Here is a 22,383-nt window from a genome sequence, read left to right on the forward strand (position 1 = left end):
TAAGGATTAAAAATATGTTTTTAAAGTGAGCGCTAAATACACAGATCCTGAAAAGTGTATGAATTCAGACATATTATCTTGAATAAAAGAATAAATGGAGTGAGAAAAAGGACAAGTCTGAACTGTGTTTTTTTTCTCTCCCTCAATTTCTTTTTACTTATCAAACGACAACTTTGAATGTTTGTTTAGATTTAATCTTTGTCCTCTAAGTCTAGAGAAATGAGTGAATTGTTGGACAGATTGTTAAAGCAAGAATAACGATGGCGGCAGTTGGCAATCACGGTGAGCATCAGAGAACGGACTGCATGGACCTTGGGTCATTGGGACACCTGCTTGGTGCAAACTTGCAGCTGTGCCCCACAGCTGGCGCGGGCAGCCGGGCCTCGGCTAGGCTCCACCCACGCCGACGTCACGGGAGGCGGGGCGGCGGGCGATTGGCGGCTGGCGGAAGCCGGGGTGGCTGGGGCTGGTGGGGGAGAGGAAGGAGGAGGGAGTCAGGAGGAGGAGGAGGAGGAGGGTCGCGGGAGCCGTGGAGAGGCTGGAGTAGCGCCTGGGCTTACACCAAAGGTTGGACGCCGGCTCTGGAAACCGAGTTTGGGAAAGAAGAAGCGTGTGTCTTTCCCAAAGACAGATGCCTGGCTGGGAAGGGTGACTCGCCCCTTAACCCTGAAGCTCGGTGCCTGGCTCGGAGCCTGCAGCTTGGAGACGCGGGATCACCATGCCGAGCGGTGTGCCCGGGGAGGAACCGGTAAGACGTCCGCCCGGAGGCTGCCCGCGCCCCGCCCGGCCTGCCCCCTGCTCGCCCCCTTCCCCTCCCGTACGCTTGATGGCACGGCTCAGGACGGGACGTCCGGGCTGCGTTGGACTTTTAAACAGCCCTGGAGGAGCGTTTACACCATTCTGAGTTAGTTGCTCTGTCCAGACAGGAGTTCCTTGCCTTTGCTGGAGGCGGGGGCTGGTGGAGAGGCGAGTGCTGCCCGCGTGGGGCTCCTGCCCCCACCCCGCCCCGCGCCGGCACGCACGCCTGGGTCTCCCATTGGGAAATCCAGTCGTTGGAGAGCAGTTCTGGCAGCCTGCCCACTCCTGTTCCCGAGGGTGACAAAGCCAGAAAAAGTGCTGATCTTTTTAGCGCAGCACCTCAATCAGTCACCGGACAAATCCTTAGGAAGCGAAGTGCGTTTGTGATTGTATTGGAATTTGCTCTGAACGTGTGTGTGTGTGTGTGTGTGTGTGTGTGTGTGTGTGTGCCAGTCCCGGGGCTTGAACTCAGGGCCTGGGCACTGTCCCTGAGCCTCTCTGTGCTCAAGGCTAGCCCTCTACCACTTGAACCACAGCGCCATTCCCACTCTGTTCGTGTGGTGCTGAGGAATCGAACCCAGGGCTTCATGCGTGCTAGGCAAGCGCTCTACCATCAAGCCACATTCCCAGCTCTCTGGAATATTTTTGAAAGGAGTCACCCAAAAGAAAAAAAGGAAAAGGAAAAGAAATGTTCTTTCCCTCATATACAATTGTGAAGAACTTGGTTGTTACATTTATCTTGTATGGTCCAGAGACGTGGATTGGTCAATGAATTCCTTGTGTCTGGGAGTCTTATTGATGGCTGAGGACCACATACTTTTATTAAGGATAATTAAATTAGCTTGGTATTTAGAATGCCATCTAACTAAGATTAAAGCTTCCTTTGACTTCTTTTCATGATAGTGCTTTGTGAGGAAGAGCATTCTGTAGACTCTAAGTCTCTGATTAATCAACCTGGAACTATGGACGGAGGGGGAGAGGTGCTCTTTACCTACCAGAAGTACAGCATCCACCTTTAAACTGGGCTGGGTCTCATTTTTGCAGGGTAGTATCATTAAAAAAAAAATGTGTTGACTTGCCAAGCAGAATAACTCATTCACCCCCACCCCCACCTTTCTTTCTTTTTCCATTAAAATGAGAACATTCTGTATGCATTGTTTTAGAGTAGCTAAAAAATAACGTTATATTAATGTTGTGTGAAAAAATGGAGAATTGAAAAAGTCTAAAACAGGATGTGAGAGTGTAGCAAAAACTGAATGTTTGCTATTGCCAGTCAGATGAAGAGAAATGTTGACAATCTGACTATAATTTAGAATATACGTCTCCTATGTTAGACAAATATACTTATTAGAATCAATTTTAAAAGTTAAGAGTTAATAAATATCCATATAGTCAAGCCTCCATTCCATGTTTTGCTAGGTGTCTGATTCAGCTATAAATCATTTACAGAAAAGAATTTTTTTTTTAAACTACAAGTAAAATTGCTTTGGGGACTCTATAAACCTAATAGATTGTCAGTGCTGAAGAAGGAGAATTTATTAACTCTAGAAACAATGAATTGTATAATGGATGCTATCAGCATACTGGTTAATAATTACAGCAGCAAAGCAGCTTTCCTTATCCATTTCTCTCCTTCCCTCCTAACTTTCCTCCCTCCCTCCCTTCTTTCTTCCCTTCTTTTGTCCTTCCTTCTTCCCTTCCTTCCTTTCCTTATTTTTTTCTTCCTTTTTTCCTTCTTTCCTTTTTCTTTTCATTTCTTTCACTTTCCTTTTCCTTTTTGTTTCTTTTTCCTTTCCCTATCACTTCCTGCAATCACATCTGCTGCACTATCTGATGCTGATAATCTTTTAATCTGTCTTCCTAAAATCTGCTCATTCCTATTAAGGCCTTTTTATGAATGAGGGAGATAAATACAATTGCATTTACTGAATAAAAACAACTTAAAGGTTTCAATTCCTTTACTTCTGAAAAGGAAAGTATGATTGAGTTTGGAACTGTTCTAAATGTTGTGAACTCTTTTTCTTAAGTTCATAGTATTCAGTTGTTTAGCATGATTTCACAATACTTCAATTTTCCTTAATGAGACTATAAAATATATGCAGTTATATATAAATAGGTTATATTTGATAATATTACTTATAATATCCTTTTTCTTCACTAAAAACTTTCCAAGAGAGATATTCTCTGTGTCTTCATCACAAAGATTCTAATTACCTGTGATACCCTTTAGTGAAGATTTCATTTTGTAGTTGCTGTTGTTGTAGTTAACATACCTACTTTGTCTGAATAGAAAAATGCCTGAATCTGGGACATTATTCTAAGATCTCTAAACCAATGACAAATTCTTTCAATAGCATAAGGTAATGTTTATGACTAATTTTACTTTGATTGTGAGATTGCCTTTCTTTTCCCAAATTGTCAACTTTCATTTGAGCCTGGCTCAAACTGGATTGTCCCAAATGCCCAGTCTGATATGATATATATATATATATATATATATCTATATAAATTAATAACATATCAATATACACATTTATATATTTTTCCTGCTTTATGTGGGTCACAGTTTGGATAGGCCAAGGATAGGAGTATGTGGATAAGGCAGGTAATTTTAAGGATGTAATATTGGTATCAGGCAGATGGTAGAGGTCGCACCAGTAGAGGGAGGAGATGTAGGCTTGTCTAATCAAGGAACATGGGAGTGTGGCTAATGAGAAATTGTAGTATTGCTATGTGTGCTGCCTTTGTCAGAGACGTGTGAACAGAGTTGGAAGTTTCTAACAATCCAGCAACTTGTAGGTTGTTGGTAAACTGTTTTCTGCAACCTGTTATGTAGTTTTTCCCAGATGTCTCCTTCTCTTTTTTCCTCATTCCAACGTATCTATCACACTTCTTTCAAAGAAATCTAAACGTCAATAGTATGTCATACTCTTCTCAGATATTGTCAGTGATTCCCCAGGTCTTCAAACTGAACATAACTTCTTTGTTTTTAACATTCACTGTGAATATAGTCCTAATATAGACTTCCATTTTAATTTCCCATCACTACTCGATTTGTCTTTGAAACTCCAGCTTCAATGAACTACTCAGAGGTACTGTAGTGAAGGTGGATTTCCCAGACTCTTTCTCTCTTCTAAAATCTGTGACTCTCTCCTATCTGGATTCGAGGCATTTGCATCAAGACTCACTTAAGATGCTTTCACTTCTGAACAGCCTTTCCTCTTCTCCCTTTTCATCTTCTGTGTCTTTCCTTCTCCTGGGACCTTCTATGATCTCCTGATCCACGTGGTTATCCCCATTTTTGTCTTCTTATAGTGAATTGGTATTTTGATTTAATTTGGGGGCTTTTTAAAATTGATTTCCATATTATGCAGAGTTATGCCTAGAACAAGGTAAAGTAAATGAACACTAGAGAGTAAGCACTAAAAGTCAGAGATATTTATTTGTTCTGTTTCCAGGTTTATTTCAGCATCTATAATAATTGGTTCACGCAGTGGGGGCACAGCAGGCATTATTAATGTATGAAGTTAGCAGGCACAATGCATTACTCAACAAACCCCTTAGATGACTTTGTGAGCCAGGAAACTGAGACATAGAGAAGAGGGCAAGAGTTGTGGTAATTAGCCACTTGTAAATACATCAACAGAGTTGGTGTTCTTTCTGCAAACTGCTGCTTTGTACACAGTTGAAGTTTGGGAGGAGAGTAGCATTGAATAACTTTTTAGAATTGACCATTTACCATGAATCTATTTTATTATTCCAGTGAAGATGTTCCAAATCTTTTTTTTTCCCATTTCTTATTAATATCATTTATCTGCCGGGCGCTGGTGGCTCACAGCTGTAATTCTAGCTACCCAGGAGGCTGAGATCTGAGAATCATAGTTCAAAGCCAGCCCAGGCAGCAAAGTCCATGAGACTCTTATCTCCAATAAACCACCAGAAATCCAGAAGAGGTGCTGTGGTTCAAGCCCCACAAAAGCGACCCCCAAAAATCATTTATCTATCAGTTATTGATGTTTATCTAATATGCATAATTATATAATGTATGTTGCAACCGTTTAAGTAATTAGCATATATACACAGTGCTTCCTTTGTATTAAGTCATGTGCCAAAGTGATTTCTAATCATTGAGAAATAATACTTGTGTAAGTTTTCTGCTTCTGCTCGTGGAAAGATGCTAATATTGAATGCTTTTAGTTCATTCCCCTTTGTCTTCCTATCTTCCTAATTGTCTTTTAAAAGCTATCTTTTATCTTTTTTTTATCATTTTTATATGCACATATAATGTTTGTCACATGGTGCTGGAGCTGCCTTCCTTGGTTTGAGTCGGTGAAGTTAGCATTCCAGAAAATTTGTGTTATACAACTTAAAAAAGTTATTCTCAGGTTTCCAAATGAGTGCTTACCAGTGTGCTAAAGTCACTTCCAAATTTACTTGCTTACTTACTTCAAGTGTTTCAATACTTCCTTTTTTTCTGCTCTGACATCTGGTGACATACCTAGCAAAGTCTGTGTCTTGTGACACTTAAAAACTGAAGGATCAGATGATGATACTTCCTAGATTCAAGACTTTGTATCATTTGAGAACATGGAAGCCTTTCAGTACTTATTTATAAAAATATGATTTTTTTTTTGGTCTTGTACTCAGGGCCTGGGCATTGTCCTGAGCTTCTTTTGCTCTAGGTGAACACTCTACCACTTGAGCCACAGCTTTACCTCCATCTTTTTTGAATAGTTTATTGGATATAAGAATCTCATGGATTTTCCTGCCCCAGCTGGCTTTGAACTGTGATCCTCAGATTTCAGCCTCCTGAGTAGCTAGGATTACAGGCATGGACCACCAATGACTGCCTTGATTTTACTTTTTAAAACCTAAACTTGCCTCAGTGCCTTTCTCCATATTTCAGCCTCCCAAGTAGTTAGGATTACTGGCACTTAGGTCCACTGAGTTATTCTAGATGAATTTCAACCTTCTGTTCCCTGAAGCCCATTTAGATCATCAGTTCATTTAAATTTATAACTATAGTCAGCATGAATGAGAATCTCATGGTTTCCAGTTGAGAATTTTAAGAAAAGCTAATCACCTACTTTCAACCTGTAAATACTGGAGCAGAATGTGTAGATTTGATGTAACCGATTTTAATATAAGCAAGTGAAGGTTTTTCTAGGAAAAAAACAAGGAGAAAGAATATAAGGTTGGCAGTGCTGCCCTAAAATTGAAACTAGGTAGAGAAGAAAGACCATGTAAGAATGAGGGATAGTGGAAAGAAAGAGGTTTCCTCTGTTGCTGATAGATGTTAACAGTGTAGCATTTACTTAAAAATAAATTTTATGCCAGGCACCTGTGGCTCACTTCTGTAATCATAGCTACACAGGAGGCTGATATCTGAGGATTGCAGTTCAAAACCAGACCAAGCAGGAAAGTCCTTGAGACTCTTATCTCCAATTAACCACCAAAAAGTAGGAATTAGAGCTATGGCTCAAGTGGTAGAGTGCTAGCCATGAGCAAAAAAGCTCAGGGACAGTGCCCAGGCTCTGAGTTCAAGCCTAGGACCAACACAAAAATAAATAAATTATATGTGCATATATCAAATCTTATGAAAATCTTCTATTGACAACATCTAATGAATGTTTCTAAAGTAGGTTAAAACAAATATTGAAATGTACTTACTAAGTTTATTTTTTCAGATGATTTATACATTTAGTTTTAGTTCTTGTTGTTTAACATGTCTTAAGCTCAATTTCAATTTTTTTTTTTTGGTCGGTCATGGGGCCTTAACCCTGGGCCTGAGTTCTGTCCCTCAGCTCTTCAGCTCAAGGCTAGTGCCCTACCACTTGAACCACAGTGCCACTTCCAGTTTTTTCTGCTTATGTTTTGCTGAGGAATTGAACCCATGAATGCGAGGCAAGCACTGTACCACTGAGTTACCTTTCCAGCCCCAACCTCAACTTTTTGATTAGTCTTCTTTTACTCACATTTCTTGCTGGGCTATCAGAAGTAAGCACTTTCTGCCAATCAACTTATTGTTCAAGTAATATGTATATACAAATGAAGTGTATAGAAAAGTTTTATTCTTACATGAGAGAATGGAAGAAACTTTAACAGATGTTTGGAAACATCTTTTCATTAGTGTTAAACTAGTAATATAGCTAGGTAATACAATTTATCTTTTATTCCTCTGTCTTCTTTCAAAGTCAAACCATTAGATACTGAATGAAACCCTTGCCTCATTCCTGTACAGTCTTCTCCCTCAGTTTGGTTGAGGGCTGCATCGGTGACATAGAAGAGGATCTGTTTATTCTATCCCACAGCATTTCCCATGGCATCTGACATACAGTAGATTTTTTCAGGACATATTTGTTGAATGAATCAGAAGTGAAATGAGCTTAGCTTGAGCAATCTTCTCAAGATACGTAAGGACAGAAGCCGGGTACCGGTGGTTCATGCCTATAATCCTAGCTACTCAAGAAGCTGAGATCTGAGGATCACAGTTGAAAGCCAGCCAGGGCAGGAAAGTCCTTGAGACTCTTATCTCCAATAAAAACCTCTAGAAAACCGGAAGTGGCACTGTGGCTCAAGCAGTAGAGCGCTCACCTTGAGCTGAAGAGCACAGGGACAGCACCCAAGCCCAGAGTTCCAGCCCTATGACCGACAAAAAAAAAAAAAAAAAAAAAAGATATGTAAGGATAATAGGTTTGGTTTTGGTTTGTCTTTTCCTACTTAGGGTCTTTAAAAATGACAAAACTACTTCAAATTTTTCTTTGTGAGTGATAAAAGTGAACATATGATGTAGCTTTTTATAACTTTGTATAACAGGTCCATTCATGAGAGCAATCATCTATCAAAAATAACTACTTTAAGTTAGCTTTGTGAGTGAGAGAGATTATATATCTAAAATGTATATATCCAAAACTGGACTATGCATGCCTTCTGGTTATCTAGTTCAAGAAGATAAAGTAACAGAAAATATTAAACAGCACTCAAAAGAATGGCAAAAGGGAAGATTATGTAAGTTTACTAGTTAAGATCCCAAGTTCTCCCACTAAATAAACTATCCTTGTCATCACAAAAACCTCTATTAGTACCTCCATATATATACTGGTTACACTGAACTTTTGTTGTTGTTGTTGTTGTTGGTCATGGGGCCTGAACTCTGGGCCTGGGCACTGTCCTTCAGCTCTTCATCTCAAGGCTAGTGCTCTACCACTTAAGCCACAGTGCCACTTCTGGCTTTTCTGCTATTATGGTGCTAAGGAATTGAACCCAGGGCCTCATGGATGCTAGGAAAGCACTCAATCGCTGAACCACCTTCCCAGCCCCTGAATTTTTTTCTTTTTGGTCAGTCATGGGCCTTGAACTCTGGGTCTGGGCGCTGACCCTGAGCTCTTTAGCTCAAAGCTAGGGCTCTACCACTTGAGGCACAGCACCACTTCCAGTTTTCTAGTGGTTAATTGGAGATAAGAGTCTCACGGATTTTCCTGCCCAGGCTGGCTTTGAACTGTGATCCTCAGATCTCAGCCTCCTGAATAGCTAGGATTACAAGTATGAGTCGCCAGTGTGCCCTGCTTTAACTTCTTTCTGAGTGAAGGAAAAAACCTTTATTTTCTTTGTAGGTGTCAAGATAATCATTGCCTAAGGAAGCCCTGTTAACATGGTATCTTGGCACCTGAGGTATCAGGAATCTGGGAGACAATGACAGTAGCCCTGGCTACTGTCTCTACCCTACACCCTCTACCCTTCTAGAGGGTGTTGGAAAAGTGGGTCAGAGATGATACACATGGGGGCAAGTTCAAGTGTTATGAGTGTTCGCTGTGCTTCTGGCAGGCCTGTCTCTATATACAAAGAGACGTTCTATCCCTAATCTATTACAAAGGAGCTCACACCCCTTCTTTGTTATTATTGTTGTTTTTGGAACCAGAATATGAATTCAGGACTTCACCCCTGGCTTCACTTCCTTGCTCGGCTGGCATTCTACCACTTGAGCCACACCTCCAGCCCTATCTTTTTACTGGTTATTTTAGAGATGGAGTCTTTTTGGACTTTCTCACCCAGACTTGTTTCATTCCTGGTTCTTCTGGATCTTAGCCTCCTGAGTTGTTATGGTTACAAGCAGGAGGAAGCAGTGTCCAGCTGGGGTTCCTACTTTATATTCAGAAAACTGTTGGTATTAATTGTTCTATATTTCGTCTTAATCCTCATAAATGCTTTCCCCATCTCATAAGGTTTGGAGCATGTAAGAACTTAGATATTTAGTGGGTTCTCATGGTGATTGAGAAGAAAGTTATAAGTTGAGTGGTGAGTGAATACCCATCATTCTTCCTGGTCCAGCTTTTGGGAATGCTGGTTGAAACAGTTGTCACAATATTTAAACATTCAGAATCAGTCTGTACGTCCTCATCACTAACCTGGTGATTTTTATGTAAACTAGATGTTGGTTATTCTAGGTCATTCCAGTCCTGGTACATGAGGGTCGATTTGTACCAGCTATGAAGCCATTGGCACATAGTAGTGTTTTATTCATTCAAAGGCCATGGCCTTCCTAATAATATGAGTAATACAAGTGTTCAGTCTTCAGTTAAACTTTACATTTTGAAATAATGTTTTCAAAGTATGCTTCTTGTACCAGAAGCCAGTGAACACTATTTACCAACTATCTGCAAACACTGAGTTCCCTTCTGAACTGCTGGATCAGAAGCTGAGAGGGAGGAATTCAGGAGATTCTCATGCATGTTGAGTATGAAGGACAGAAACAGAGAGAGCATCTTGAAAGGACTCTATATAAGAATGTTTTTGTCTTTTAGACAGGTGAGCTCATGTGTGTATTTTAAGTTGTTTATTAACTGGTGATGACCTCAGAAAATTTTCAGTGTTAACTGGGCCTAAGAGAATTCATTATCCTGTATTTACCTTCAGTATTCTGCTCCGTTTCAGACTTCTCATTAAGCATTCATTAAGGAAAACAGAGTTCTTGAAACTTAGTCTGTTTTCAAGTGACTTGTATACAATAAAATATGTGTTCTAATTTTGGCATACCACAGTACTTAGCAATTCTTTCCTTAATAATAAACTGAACTTGGCTGTAGAGATTTTTTCTTTCATAATTCAGATAAATATTAGTTTTTGTAATTGTTTTTTAAAAAAGAAGCATTCCTACCTTTAAAGACAGCAGTTAACTCAGCATTGGAGAGTACCTTTTTGTTTTCCTTTACCAGCAAGACCACCGTTGAACTTGGAGCACTTGGTTAATTGGTGTGGTCTTGAAGAGTACTTTTGTTACTTCTCAAGGCAGAGTCCCTAACTATGGCAGGAAATCAGGTCAAGTAAAGTATGGAGGTCCTAGGCTTCTACACAAAAAATGATAATCAGGCTAAGTCTTACAATTAAGAATGATATATATATATATATATATATAGAGAGAGAGAGAGATGGATATGGATATATAAATATATATGTATATGTATATATAGCTGGTCCTGGGGCTTGAACTCAGGGCCTGGGTGCTGTCCCTGAGCCTCTCTATGCTCAAGACTAGAGCTCTACCACTTGAGCCACAGCACTACTTCTGTGTGCTTCTTGGAGATAAGAGTCTCATGGAGAGTTTCCTGCCTGGGTTGGCTGCAAACCGTGATCCTCAGATCTCAGTCTCCTGAGTAGCTAGGATTGTAGGCGTGAGCCACTGGTGTTGGCGAATGAATGATATTCTTGAAAAACACATTTAAAATGCTTCACATGAAATTGTTCATTGAGCCTTGTGCTCTTGGTTGTTAGAATTTCCCCTGGGAAGAGTTGAGAGAGAAGAAGAAGGTATTGCCCTCCTTTAGCTATCTGGTTGCCTAGAACCTTTGCTGGTTCACCAAAAAGCAAAGATGAGTGTGAGTGAAGAATCTAAGAACTTAAAGGGATGGTCATTAGTATGAAATGTGTATGCACATTCTCAGTAGATAAGTTATAAATAAATGCTCTATTTGAAAGAACTTTTTCTAAATAATTTCACCAGTAGCTAACCTTAGCACTTACTATGGGCCACCCATTGTTGTAGGGATTTAAATATATTAATTCATCTGATCTTCACAATAGCCTCTTAAGCAAGTTTAGCTGTGAAGTGGTTGCCAGGAATTGACATTGGCATCTCGCCCCAGTGCCTCTACTTTTGATCACTGCTCCATTGCTTACTGCTCTTATAAATCATCTAGCAGAGTAAACAATGCTTTGCTGAAAGAATCTTTCAGGCCTGGAGAAGCAGGTTCTATGTTTTAATAAAGGCAGAATGATGCAACCACAAGCTGAAAGTGCCTACTTCCGTTTTAACAAATATATCTACATATATATCTATATAGAGAGATATATAGATATATAGATTTGTATCTTGTATTTCTACTTGTAAGGAGAGGAAAACCAGGCTGGGCTTGCCAGCCTGATCTACAAAATGATCAACAGTGATTTGTGGGTCATCTAACTTAGACCAAGAAGTAGAAAGACACATAGAGAAGAATTGTGTGTATTTCTTGAGTTTGGGAGAGTTGGTTATGGAGGGGGTAAAGGGAAAGAAACCACTAGGAACCCTGCCAAATTCAGTGATTGAATCATGCTCAAGGCTTTAATGAGAACAGAGCAGAGAATGCCTTGTAATATCTCCTATTCAAACTGTTCCCAATTTCTTTTATACTCTGTGCTCAAGCTAAAATTGTCCAAAGGATGGCTAGGGATCGATGTGATGAGTAAATAGTGGTTGACCAGCATTGATAGAAAGACAGGTTATGTTCTGTAACCTCCCTAACAAGTCACAGGGTGAGTATAAGAACATCGTACCTTCATGTCTGCATTCTAGATCTTCTGAATTCAGATTTTCCAGGGAACAGACCTGGGAGATTGACAATCAGGTGATGATTATTAGGGGAACTTGGGAAACAAAGCAGGCAGAAGGTATTTGCTCACAAACACGGCTAGAATGAGTGTTAGAGGGAAAGGTCAAAGATAAGATTGAATTGCCTGTCTTTTGTGATTGTGTGGTTTTCTGTGTGCATCCTGCTTAATGCTGTTTTCTTAGGTCTTAACAAGTACATTGAACTGAGCATTTATTTAGGCAACTTTAAGCACATTATATACAATATATTTAAAGTTTAGTCTTCAGCTGAGTGCTCAGGATTCCAACCTCTAATGTATGGCTTTAGAAGAAGCTGAAGATAAGAGGAGGAAAAAAATGAGTTTTTTTTTGTTATTGTTGTTTTTTCTAAATAGTGTCCCATCTAATTAATTAATTAATTAATTTTTGCCTGTCCTCAAGGCTAGCACTCTACCACTTGAGCCACAGTGCCAGTTCCGTTTTTTTTCTGTTTATGTGGTACTGAGGAATTCAACCCAGGGCTTCATGCATGTTAGGCAAGCACTTTACCACTAAGCCACATTCTCAGCTCCTATTTCATTCACTAGCTGGTAGAAGATCAGAGGCTAAATGCATAGGTTAAAACAAAGAAAAACGACAGGAATGTGAAACAGATCCTGTAGGGAGAGTGGTTGGATTGGGTTAGAATGAAAGGGGGAGGGTGGATGGAGAGGCTGAAGGATGGTGAATTGAGTCAAAATACTTTCTGTACTAGTATGAAAATGTAATAATGAATTTTGTTGAAATTAGTCTGAGAAGTGGAGAAAAAGGATGAAAGAGTGATGGAGGGGTAAGTCTGATCAAGATACAATGCATGAATATATGGACATGTCAAGATGAAAAACTCCGTACACAACTGATATCAGCTAATTTTAAAAAAGTGGGGAAACTGGGCACCAGTGGCCCACACCTGTAATCCTATTTTGGAGACTGAGATCTGAGGATCACAGATCCACAGATCGAAGTCAGCTAGGGCAGGAGAGTCTCAGCAACTCTTGACTCTTATCTCCAGTTAATTCCTGAAGCTGGAAGTGTAGCTGTGATTCAAGTGGGAGAGCTTTTACTTTGGGCATAAAAGCTTGGGGAAAGCTGGGCGCTGGTGGCTCACGCCTGTATACCTAGCTACTCAGGAGGCTGAGATCTGAGGATCATGGTTCAAAGCCAGCCCTGGCAAGAAAGTCCATGAGATTCTTATCTCCAGTAAACCACTAGAAAACAGGAAATGCTGCTGTGGATCAAGCGGTAGGGGGCTTGCCTTGAGCTGAAGAGCTGAGGGACAGCACCCAGGCCCAGAGTTCAAGCCCCACGGCCAAAAAAAAAAAAAAAAAGAAAAAAAGAAAAAAAAGCTTGGGGACAGCATCCTGGGTTCAAGTCCCAGGAACAGCACGTGTGCACATGTGCCTGCGCACACGTGCGCGCTCGCGTGCGCGCGCGCACACACACACACAAACACACAGAGGAAAAAGGAAAAAATAAATAAGTGGTTATGATATTGAGTCTTTGAGTCTGGTTATGTAGAACAGGAAAAACTTGATTTGTTGAAAAATGGTGTCAGCTCACATATGTGGAGTGTAAGGCTGATCCACAGAAGTAATGGGTAGAGGGGAGTTACTTGAACTAGATAATAACTGGCCAAAGGATTCTCACTTGACAATACTTTATTGATATTTCAAAATAGCTATAGAAGAGAAATTTCAATATTCTAAATACAAATAAATGATCAAATGACTACGTGATGGATTTTGTAGGCTGATTGATCATATAATGTATATAAAGCATCATACTGTAGCCAATAAATACATTTGAATATTACATACCAGTTAAAACATTTTTGAAGAAAAAAAAGTGGTAAGCAAGGTATTTTTTCTCTCAGTTTAAACAGGTGATTTATAAATGCAGGACTGAGTTCCAGGGTTAAAATTAAAAGCTTCTGACATTTGTTGCCATGTCAAAATGTGTGCCCAGTATTCTGTAGATTTTTCACTAATAAGATGCAAATTATCAATATGTTATAAAATTTTATCCCTATTTTAAAATGTTGTTTCTGTCTGTATTTGAAAAATAAGATAATGTGTGTTGTGGACACCCTGGTATAAAGTGCAGTATTGAGTGAAATAACAATTAATGACTACCAACTTTTGATCTCCAAATTAAGTGATCTCAAAGTCTAAAATATCATAAGTCTTGAAGATTTCTTGATTGAGGCATGACTGAAGAAAATAAAAAAACTTCCCGGAATGCTTATATGAAAGATACTCTTTTCTAAATACTTACATATTGTTAACTTGGTTAACTTAGTTGCTCCTGACTTTGGTGGGGCAGTGTTGCCCTGGCCTGTATCTTCTACCCCTATTGGTGTTTTTTAGCTTCTTTCTACCATGGGTCTGTTTTCCACATCTGTGGGGTTGGGAGCATGCAACTATGACTTTCCAACTTAAGATGAAGTCAAATGCAAAATGCAATCAATTGCTTCTGAAGTATGAAAACTTTCAAAGTAGAGAACTTTGAAACCAATTCAGTGCATTCTATTAATATATGCGTGGGAGAGAGAGAGAGACAGACAGACAGACAGACAAAGTCAGAGACAGAGGCAGAGACAGACAGAGAATAGAAAATATCTGTATGCATAGCAGGTAGTAAGGGAAAGAACCATTTTATGAACCTTTGTTTCAGCTACATGCTTCTGTCTCTGCTAGAATGCATCTTAAAGTGTATTTTTCACCAGTATAGAGTTTACAAGTTTTGAAATAGCTGCTGAGCTAGGGTAACTAAGTAGATCCCTGGTCATTCCTTCCCCATATAAAAGGATTTAAAGTTTGAAACTGCAAATTTGAAGATATTCTCACAATCTGTTTTTAAGTGTGTGGAGAAAAGATTAGGTTAGGCACCACTTCTGTGTCTTGATTAAATCCATCCTCTGATTCCAGTTATCACTTTTCAAGGTAATAATACTGTACTGAACTTTATAAAGTTGTGTGAAAGTACATAAAGTGAAGCACATGAAAGCAGTACTGAGAGATAGAATCATCTTCTGGTGACCTTGGAGAGTAGGAGGGACGGGTAGGGGCAGTGAGCCAGCCTCTTTTCCTGTTCCACTAGAAGTCCTTGAGGATGAAAAGGAGGGAGAGAGACAACACCACAGGAGTTAATAGAACATCCAGGAACAGCTTAAGGAGGAGGAGAATGCACAGAGGAAGCAGATCAACAGATACTTGGGCAATGAAATGTTTCTTAGTGACTATGGCATTATTTCTTAGGAACTAAATGATTTGGAGAAAAGTACAGGAAATGAAAGAATAATTCTCTCTGTTTTTTGTTTTTGTCAGTCATGGGGTTTGAACTCTGGACCTGGGAACTGTCCCTCAGCTCTTCAGCTCAAGGCAAGCCCTCTACTACTTGAGCCACAGCGCCACTTCCGGTTTTCTAGTGGTTTTATTGGAGAAAAGGGTCTCACAGACTTTCCTTGCTCAGGCTGGCTTGGAATCTTGATCCTCAGATCTCAGCCTCCTGAGTAGTTAGGATTACAGGCGTGAGCCGCCGGTTGAAGCATTTGTTTTGTAGTGTAAAGTTATTAGTCAGACATACTGTGAGTTACCAGAAGTTCACACCTCTGTGTTTGTTCCTTGTTTGTTTAATTAATCTTATATTTACATTCTCCGGAAATTGTGCTCTGAAATTAAAGAGCCAAGTGGTATTTAGGTTGTTGTGGGATGATGAGCAGAGAGAGACACATCCTTATATCTGAGTAAGAATTTAATTGCCATCTAAGATTTCCTTTTTAAAGTTTCCACAAATAATAGTAAATTATGCTGATTTCAGCTTTCTAAAAATGATATTTATCATAGAAATCACCTAATGAGTGTGGTGTGAAATGCATGAAAAGTGCTTAGAATTTATATTAATTATTTTCCTCTGTTATTCATTGATAAATTTAGCATCATCTATGTCTTTATTCTTGGGGAGATTTCTAGTATATTGTGAACTACTGTATTAACTTGGTTGACATTACTAAGGAAATACTAAGGTATTTTTATATACTGAAGTGAAAACTATGCTTTTCAAATATATTTTAAAGCTAGGCATTTTGCAAATTATATTGAAAAATCAGTGAAAATTACTTTGGCCAGTCATTATATAATTAGCCATAAAGAAGTATTTTAGAGGACAGTCTTTGTTTTTTTTTTTTTTTTGGGTCCCGTCATGAGGCCTGAACTCTGGTCTGGGCCTGGCCGCTGTCCCTCAGCTCTTCAGCTCAAGGCTAGCGCTCTACCACTTGAGCCACAGCGCCACTTCCGGCTTTTTTCTTTTTGCTTATATGGTGCTGAGGAATCGAACCCAGGGCCTCATGCATGCAAGGCAAGTGCTCTACCACTGAGCTACCTTCCCAGCCCTTTAGAGGACAGTCTTTAAAGGACAAAGATCTGATACAAATAAAACTTCTTCTTGATTTTATTATTGTATAAAAAGTTCTAAGACTGTCTTTATAATATAAACGTCATAAGCCTGACTTTATAATAGGGACATGCATTGTAGATTTAACATCCTGACACAACTACATGCACTGCACTTGGGGACTGTGTGCTTCCCATTAAAAGTGACTCTCTGCCTTTAACTTATTTATTGTTAATATTTTGTTTTTTCAAGTTCTATTGCTGTTTTAAAAAGTGACTTTTTGTAAATGCAGTGATAAAGTGATGGCATATAACTATAATCTCTCTGATTGTATAAGGTTGGATATATAGTAAACAAGTACACTAGCAAAAGTAGAATATAAAAGTATTGATTCACTACAATTACTAAAGTACTTCCAGTACTAGGTAATAAGTTATCATCTCAGAACTGTACAATTTTTATGTCCTTGGTAGGGAGGAGCTAATAATTTATGATTAGTGTAACAGTTTAGAGAAATAAATCGATACTCAGGATGTAAACTTAAAATGAAGTTTAGGAAGGAAGCAGACTTAAATAATTTGCCCAAGTAAATTCTGTACCTTAATATTCATTTTGTACCCAGAATTTCATTAGTGTAGTTACATGCCTGATACCTCACTTAGACCTTGTGCTTCTAGAGAATGGGATCTAGGTCTTAATCATCCTTCTTTTCCTAATCTAGCATGGTGTCTAATACATTATCTGGGTTTTCTCCAGGTGAAGACTTCAGACACCTAGATCAGATTTATCTGGGCAGTTTTCTTATGACACAGTTATAGACTTACTAAATAAGAATCTTCAGCCGGGCGCTGGTAGCTCTCACCTGTAATCCTAGCTACTCAGGAGGCTGAGATCTAAGGATCACAGATCAAAGGTAGCCCAAGCAGAAAAGTCCGAGAGACTCTAATCTCCAATAAACCACTAGAAAACTGGAAGTATCGCTATGGCTCAAGCGGTAGAGCACTCACCTTGAGCTGAAGAGCAAAGGGACAGGGCAGGCCAAGAGTTCAAGCCCCATGACTGACCAAAAAAAAAAAAAAAAAGAATCTTCATAGGAAAATTCCAAGCCAAGGAAAGCAAATAGTATAGCTAAAGCAAGGATAGAAACCAAAGACCTTGATCTTGACCTCTGCTAAGTTGATCACATTGCCTATTGGGTAATATCTACTAAATGCAAAGTAGTTTAGAAACACAGATATATGAATCACATGTAAGTTAAAAATCTTGAGTCTGGTCAGGCACTGGCCACCCTAATACCTTGTCTACTCAAGAGGCTGAGAACTGAGGGTAGCAGTCCAGGCAAGAAACTCTGTGAGATTCTTACCTCTAATAAACCAGCAAAAAGTCAGAAGTGGAAGGATAGCTCAGATGACAGAATGCTAGCCTTGAGTGAAAAAGCAAAGGGACAATGCCCACGCACAGAGTTCAAGACCCAGACTCAACACACACACACACACACACACACACACACACACACACACACACACACCACACACACACACACAGAGATTTTGAGTCAGAGATGAATGTGATAATCACATTGAATCATCCAAGCTTCTTAGGGGTAGAGCTAGAAGTATAGCAGTTTAAGGCCAACTCAGACAAAGGTATGGTGACATAACATTTATTGACTCACAGTTTAGTGGTTTGCCATTTGGGAGGTACAGCTCATCTTCTAAATCTTATCATCTAAGCACTCAGGTGTGGTGGTCAGCTGGCTGCCAGTAACCAGCTGACCACACATTCTCAGGAGTAATAGTGGTAATTCTTTAGTACTTATCCAGCCGAGTAGCCTGGGCAGGTCGGGACTTGTGGTAGTGGTAGGCAGGGAGAGTTTCCAGGAGCAATGTGAGTGAACACTTATCAAGCCTCTGCTTGTGCCCTGTTTGCTAGTGTTTCTATAGTTAACGAAAGGTACATAGCCAATGTAGAGAAAGAATATCCAAGCCTTAAGCTAGATGATTCACATGTTACTCATTTAATTGTCCAACATCACTGGCATTATTTTCATTTCAAAGATGGAATCAGTGAGGCCAAAATGTTTTCTTATGTTGTGGAATGGCCTTTTAGGCCCTGTCCTCATTCTTTTTGTGATCAAATGTTAAGGTGATCAGGCAGAAGGTGAGCATTTTATATAAGTTAGAAAAAAATTGCCTGATGCTGGTGGCTCATGTCTGTAATTCTAGCTACTCAGGAGGCTGAAAGCTGAGAATTGCAATTCAAAGCCAGCCCAGGCAGAAAAGTCCACAAGACTCTTATCTCCCGTAAACTACTCAGAAACAGCACTGTGGTTCAAGTGGTAGTGCACTTGCGTTGAACACAGAGAGGCTCAGGAACGGGCCCAGGCCCTGAGTTAAAGCCCTATGACCAGAGGTGGTGGGGGGCAGGGGGAAACTATAATGGAGTTCCTAAGGTGACTTTCATGTCCTTACTTATATGTCAAACTGTTAAACTTTTTGTCATAGAAAAAATAAAAAGTTTATTCTCCTTCTAGTCCTTCTAGATGCTTACAGGAAATGTGTGTGTATTTTTGTTGTTTTTGTCAGATCGCCTACACAACCTGGGCCTCCCTGTGTTTTGGACATGACTGAACTTTTCCAATGGGCCAGATACCACTGGCAGTGGCTGATGGGTAGTCGAGCCAGGGAGGACGATGAGAGACCATACAACTACTCCTCGCTGCTTGCCTGTGGGGCCAAGGCCTCCCAGAGCCCCAAACTGGCAGGAAAACACCGGGTTGTCATTCCTCACCTCCAGCGCTTCAAGGAAGAGTATGAAAGATTCTCTGGAACCTACGTGAATAACCGGATACGAACAACAAAATACACGCTTCTGAATTTCGTGCCCAGGAATTTATTTGAACAGTTCCACAGGTACTGTGTGAATTTGGAGGAATAACAGTATCCTAGGATTTTCTGCACCATTCTGAATTGCTATATGACCGTTGCCATTTTTCAGAGCAACACCTATTACATTCACCTAAAACTTGTTACATCATCCATGAGAAATTGCATTTTATATCTGGTAAAATGCCTTGTCTTTACTAGAGAAGATAGTGTTGTCATCCTACTATTATTCAGTAGGGAAGTAATTGATTGATTTAGCTAAGGTCATGCTTGTGATAAACTGCTGATTGAGGGCTTTGGTCTTGAGTCTTTTCACTATTAGTGTTCTTTCCATTAAGCCAAGCTGTATGTTAATTTCAGATCCTTCTCACTTGATATAATAAGGGAAAATGGCCACTCTGAAGCAAATTCGGATGTAAGATGTTATTAAGAGATAAGCGGTTCAAAGCCAGCCTGGGCAGGAAAGTCTGTGAGACTTATCTCCAAAAAACCACCAGAAAACTGGAAGTGGTTCTGTGGCTTACGTGATAGAGTGCTAGCCTTGAGCTGAAGAGCTGAAGGACAGCACCCAGGCCCCGAGTTCAAATCCCATGACCGACAAAAAAAAATAAAGGAATGGAAGAAGTTGTTTGTTGTTGTTTATTTGTTTTTGAAAAATGTGGTTCTTAGTAGTGTGAAAAGATAGAGAATGGTTAATCTCAAGAAAAAAAGAAAGTCAAGATTTTCTACTTACTTTGAGTCTTATTTGAATCTAATGCTTGGACATACAAAAGACTAAAGAACCCATTGACTCAGATTTTTTCTCTTTCAGTACTGGGCTTTAAACTTAGGACCTTTCATTTGCTAAGCAGGAACGGTAGCACTCACACCACTCTGCCAGTTCCTGTTGCATTCTAATTGTTGTTGTTATTGTTGTTATGCCCCTGGGCCTTGAATTCAGGGCCTGGGCGCTAGCCCTAAACTTCTTTGCTCAACACTACTGCTCTACCATTTGAGATATACTTCCAGCTTTTTGGTGGTTATTTGGAGGTAAGAGTCTTCATGGCTGGTTTCGGACTGTCTTCCTCAGATCTTAGTCTCCTGAGTAGCTAAGATTACAGGTGTGAGCCACAGGTACCCAAGTTACATTCATTGTTTTTGACATTGGATCTAATTTTATACACTAGACCAGCATGGTGTGTGATCCTAGTATTTGTGCTAGCATAACAGGCCACTGTACTTAACCATTGATGGAGATGGAATCTTACAGACTCGTATGCCTAGGATGGTCTTAAATAGTGACTACCACCCTCTACATTCAAAATAATAGGACTATAGGCTTGAGGTACTGCTCCAAGGTCAATATTTCCTTAATTGCTTTAACCTTAACGTTAAGGAAAATACAAATTCTTTATGCTTTTCTGTGTTACACAACTCAAAGATGCCTCACTCAAATGCTCAGTATGATGCACTTAAAAAATCTGTATGTCATGCTTGTTAAAATGGGACCCTATAAGCCAAATGTCTCGTTGGGTAATAGCCAGTTCATTTAGATTTGTTAGACTGTGCTAGTTTTCTGTTTAACCAGCTAATACAAACTGAGAGAAAACCACCAAAAGATCTTTGACTCCAGTTTTCAAGGTGATTTGCTAACATATCCCTATGTATGCTTGGGTTACAGGGCTGCCAATTTATATTTCCTGTTCCTAGTTGTCCTGAACTGGGTACCCTTAGTAGAAGCCTTCCAAAAGGAAATTACTATGCTGCCTTTAGTGGTGGTCCTCACGATTATTGCAATTAAAGATGGCTTAGAAGATTACCGAAAATACAAAATTGACAAGCAAATCAACAACTTAGTAACTAAAGTTTACAATAGGTAAGTATCACTAAGGGATATGTACGTATTATTTGAAAGCGTGTCATGTTTTGTTTTTTTCTCCTCTTAGATGTGTGTGACCAGAAATCTTTCTGTATTGTTATTGTTTTCAACGAATATTTCCTAAAAATCTACAGTGAATTCAATTCAGGTTCAAAGGGAAATTAAAGCCTTTATCAACCCAAGACTTTATAAAAGGAGAGTTTCTCTGGTTGAATTAAACTTCAGACCACAGAAGAGCAAGCAGGCTGGTGGTTTTTCAACACTGGCTGCTGCAATTTAGGATTAAGAACAGGATGATTTATGTAAGGCAGAAATGAACTTGAAGTGATGTAAAGAATGAGTGGGATGTGACAAGAGAAGGCAGGAGACTGCATATGGGGGAAAATTGCAAAGGACAGAGAAGAGTGTTCTACTTGGTGCACAAAACCTGGAGCTTCTTCTATTCAGGAGTGTATTTACTGTTGGAGATCTGTATTTCCAGTATTTATGAAATAGGAAGTCTACATAGCCAAGCATAAACATGATGAGTATTGAACCATGTCATATATCCTATGAAGTTCCAGTTAATATTTAGTTAACAATGGAGATGTCTTCAATCTAAGGGGAGCCACGGAGAAAAAGGTTACAGGAGGATTCTGTAAAAATATTGTAATTGGTTGAATTCTCAGATAAGATGACTATTGATTTGGAAGGTTATTTCATTCACTGATAATTTGAGGCCGATAATTTTTTATGGTGAAATAACGATGTTTTAAAAATATATGACCTGTGGTTATTACATTTCATCATGTCTTCTTTGATTATTATTCAGCCTCTTGGCTGGACCAGAAGCTCTCTGAGAAGAGACCACATGTCTTACCTTCTTTCCCCAGGCCCCTGGTACTCCAAGCACAGGTCAGCATGCAAGAATCACTCTGCATATAAACCCATTTAAACCCCTCTGTAATTTCATTCTAGAATTATATTCAATTAGCAAAGCCTTTCAAAAGTCTCAGAGGGAAAACTTGGAAAAGCCCATTTGAGTTGTTTATGAACTGAGTTTCCAGATGAGTCACGTGTGGAATTTTGGTTTTAGGATTTTATAGCTTCTCTTTTGACATTTTATCAAAAATGATTTGATGTGTGCACTAAGTTTAACAAAAAAATTACATGTTTCAGTTTTCCACAACTCTTCCTACCCTTCCCACCCCCATTTTAGGAAGGAGAAAAAGTACATGGACTGTTGCTGGAAAAATGTCACTGTTGGGGACTTCATTCGCCTCTCCTGTAATGAAATCATCCCTGCAGATATGGTGTTACTCTTTTCCAGTGATCCTGATGGAATCTGTCACATCGAAACTTCCAGCCTTGATGGAGAAAGCAATTTAAAACAGAGGCAGGTGGTACGGGGGTATGCAGAGCAGGTAAACAATATGTTCTCGGATGTTGATTAATTAACCTTCTTTTCTCTCCCCTGGAAATGGCTGGGTTCATTTCCATAGTACAGATAAAGAGATTTTTTAAAATTAGGTGTTTCTTTTTTGTTACTGACAACACAATCTCAGTTTTAATAAATTTCTAGATATCAG

The 22,383-nt window shown here is 39.5% G+C and overlaps 1 protein-coding gene across 3 annotated transcripts in view; it reads left to right on the forward strand.

Annotated features, from left to right (window-relative positions):
- Nucleotides 1-523: 523 nt before the first annotated feature.
- The window catches only part of Atp10d (ATPase, class V, type 10D), a 64,337-nt gene continuing 42,477 nt past the window's right edge, over nt 524-22,383 (forward strand). The window contains exons 1-4 of one of the 3 annotated variants that reach the window (XM_013009091.1): nt 524-748; nt 18,658-18,984; nt 20,618-20,812; nt 22,014-22,218. In XM_013009091.1, coding sequence (XP_012864545.1) covers nt 18,695-18,984; nt 20,618-20,812; nt 22,014-22,218 — 690 coding nt within the window. In that variant the 5' untranslated portion in view covers nt 524-748; nt 18,658-18,694. The remainder of the gene's footprint in view (nt 749-18,657; nt 18,985-20,617; nt 20,813-22,013; nt 22,219-22,383) is intronic. The other 2 variants (XM_013009089.1, XM_013009090.1) reach the window with 2 other exon arrangements.

This window comes from Dipodomys ordii, unplaced genomic scaffold, assembly GCF_000151885.1.
Source record: "Dipodomys ordii isolate 6190 unplaced genomic scaffold, Dord_2.0 Scaffold8, whole genome shotgun sequence".
NCBI classification, from domain to species: Eukaryota; Metazoa; Chordata; class Mammalia; order Rodentia; family Heteromyidae; genus Dipodomys; species Dipodomys ordii.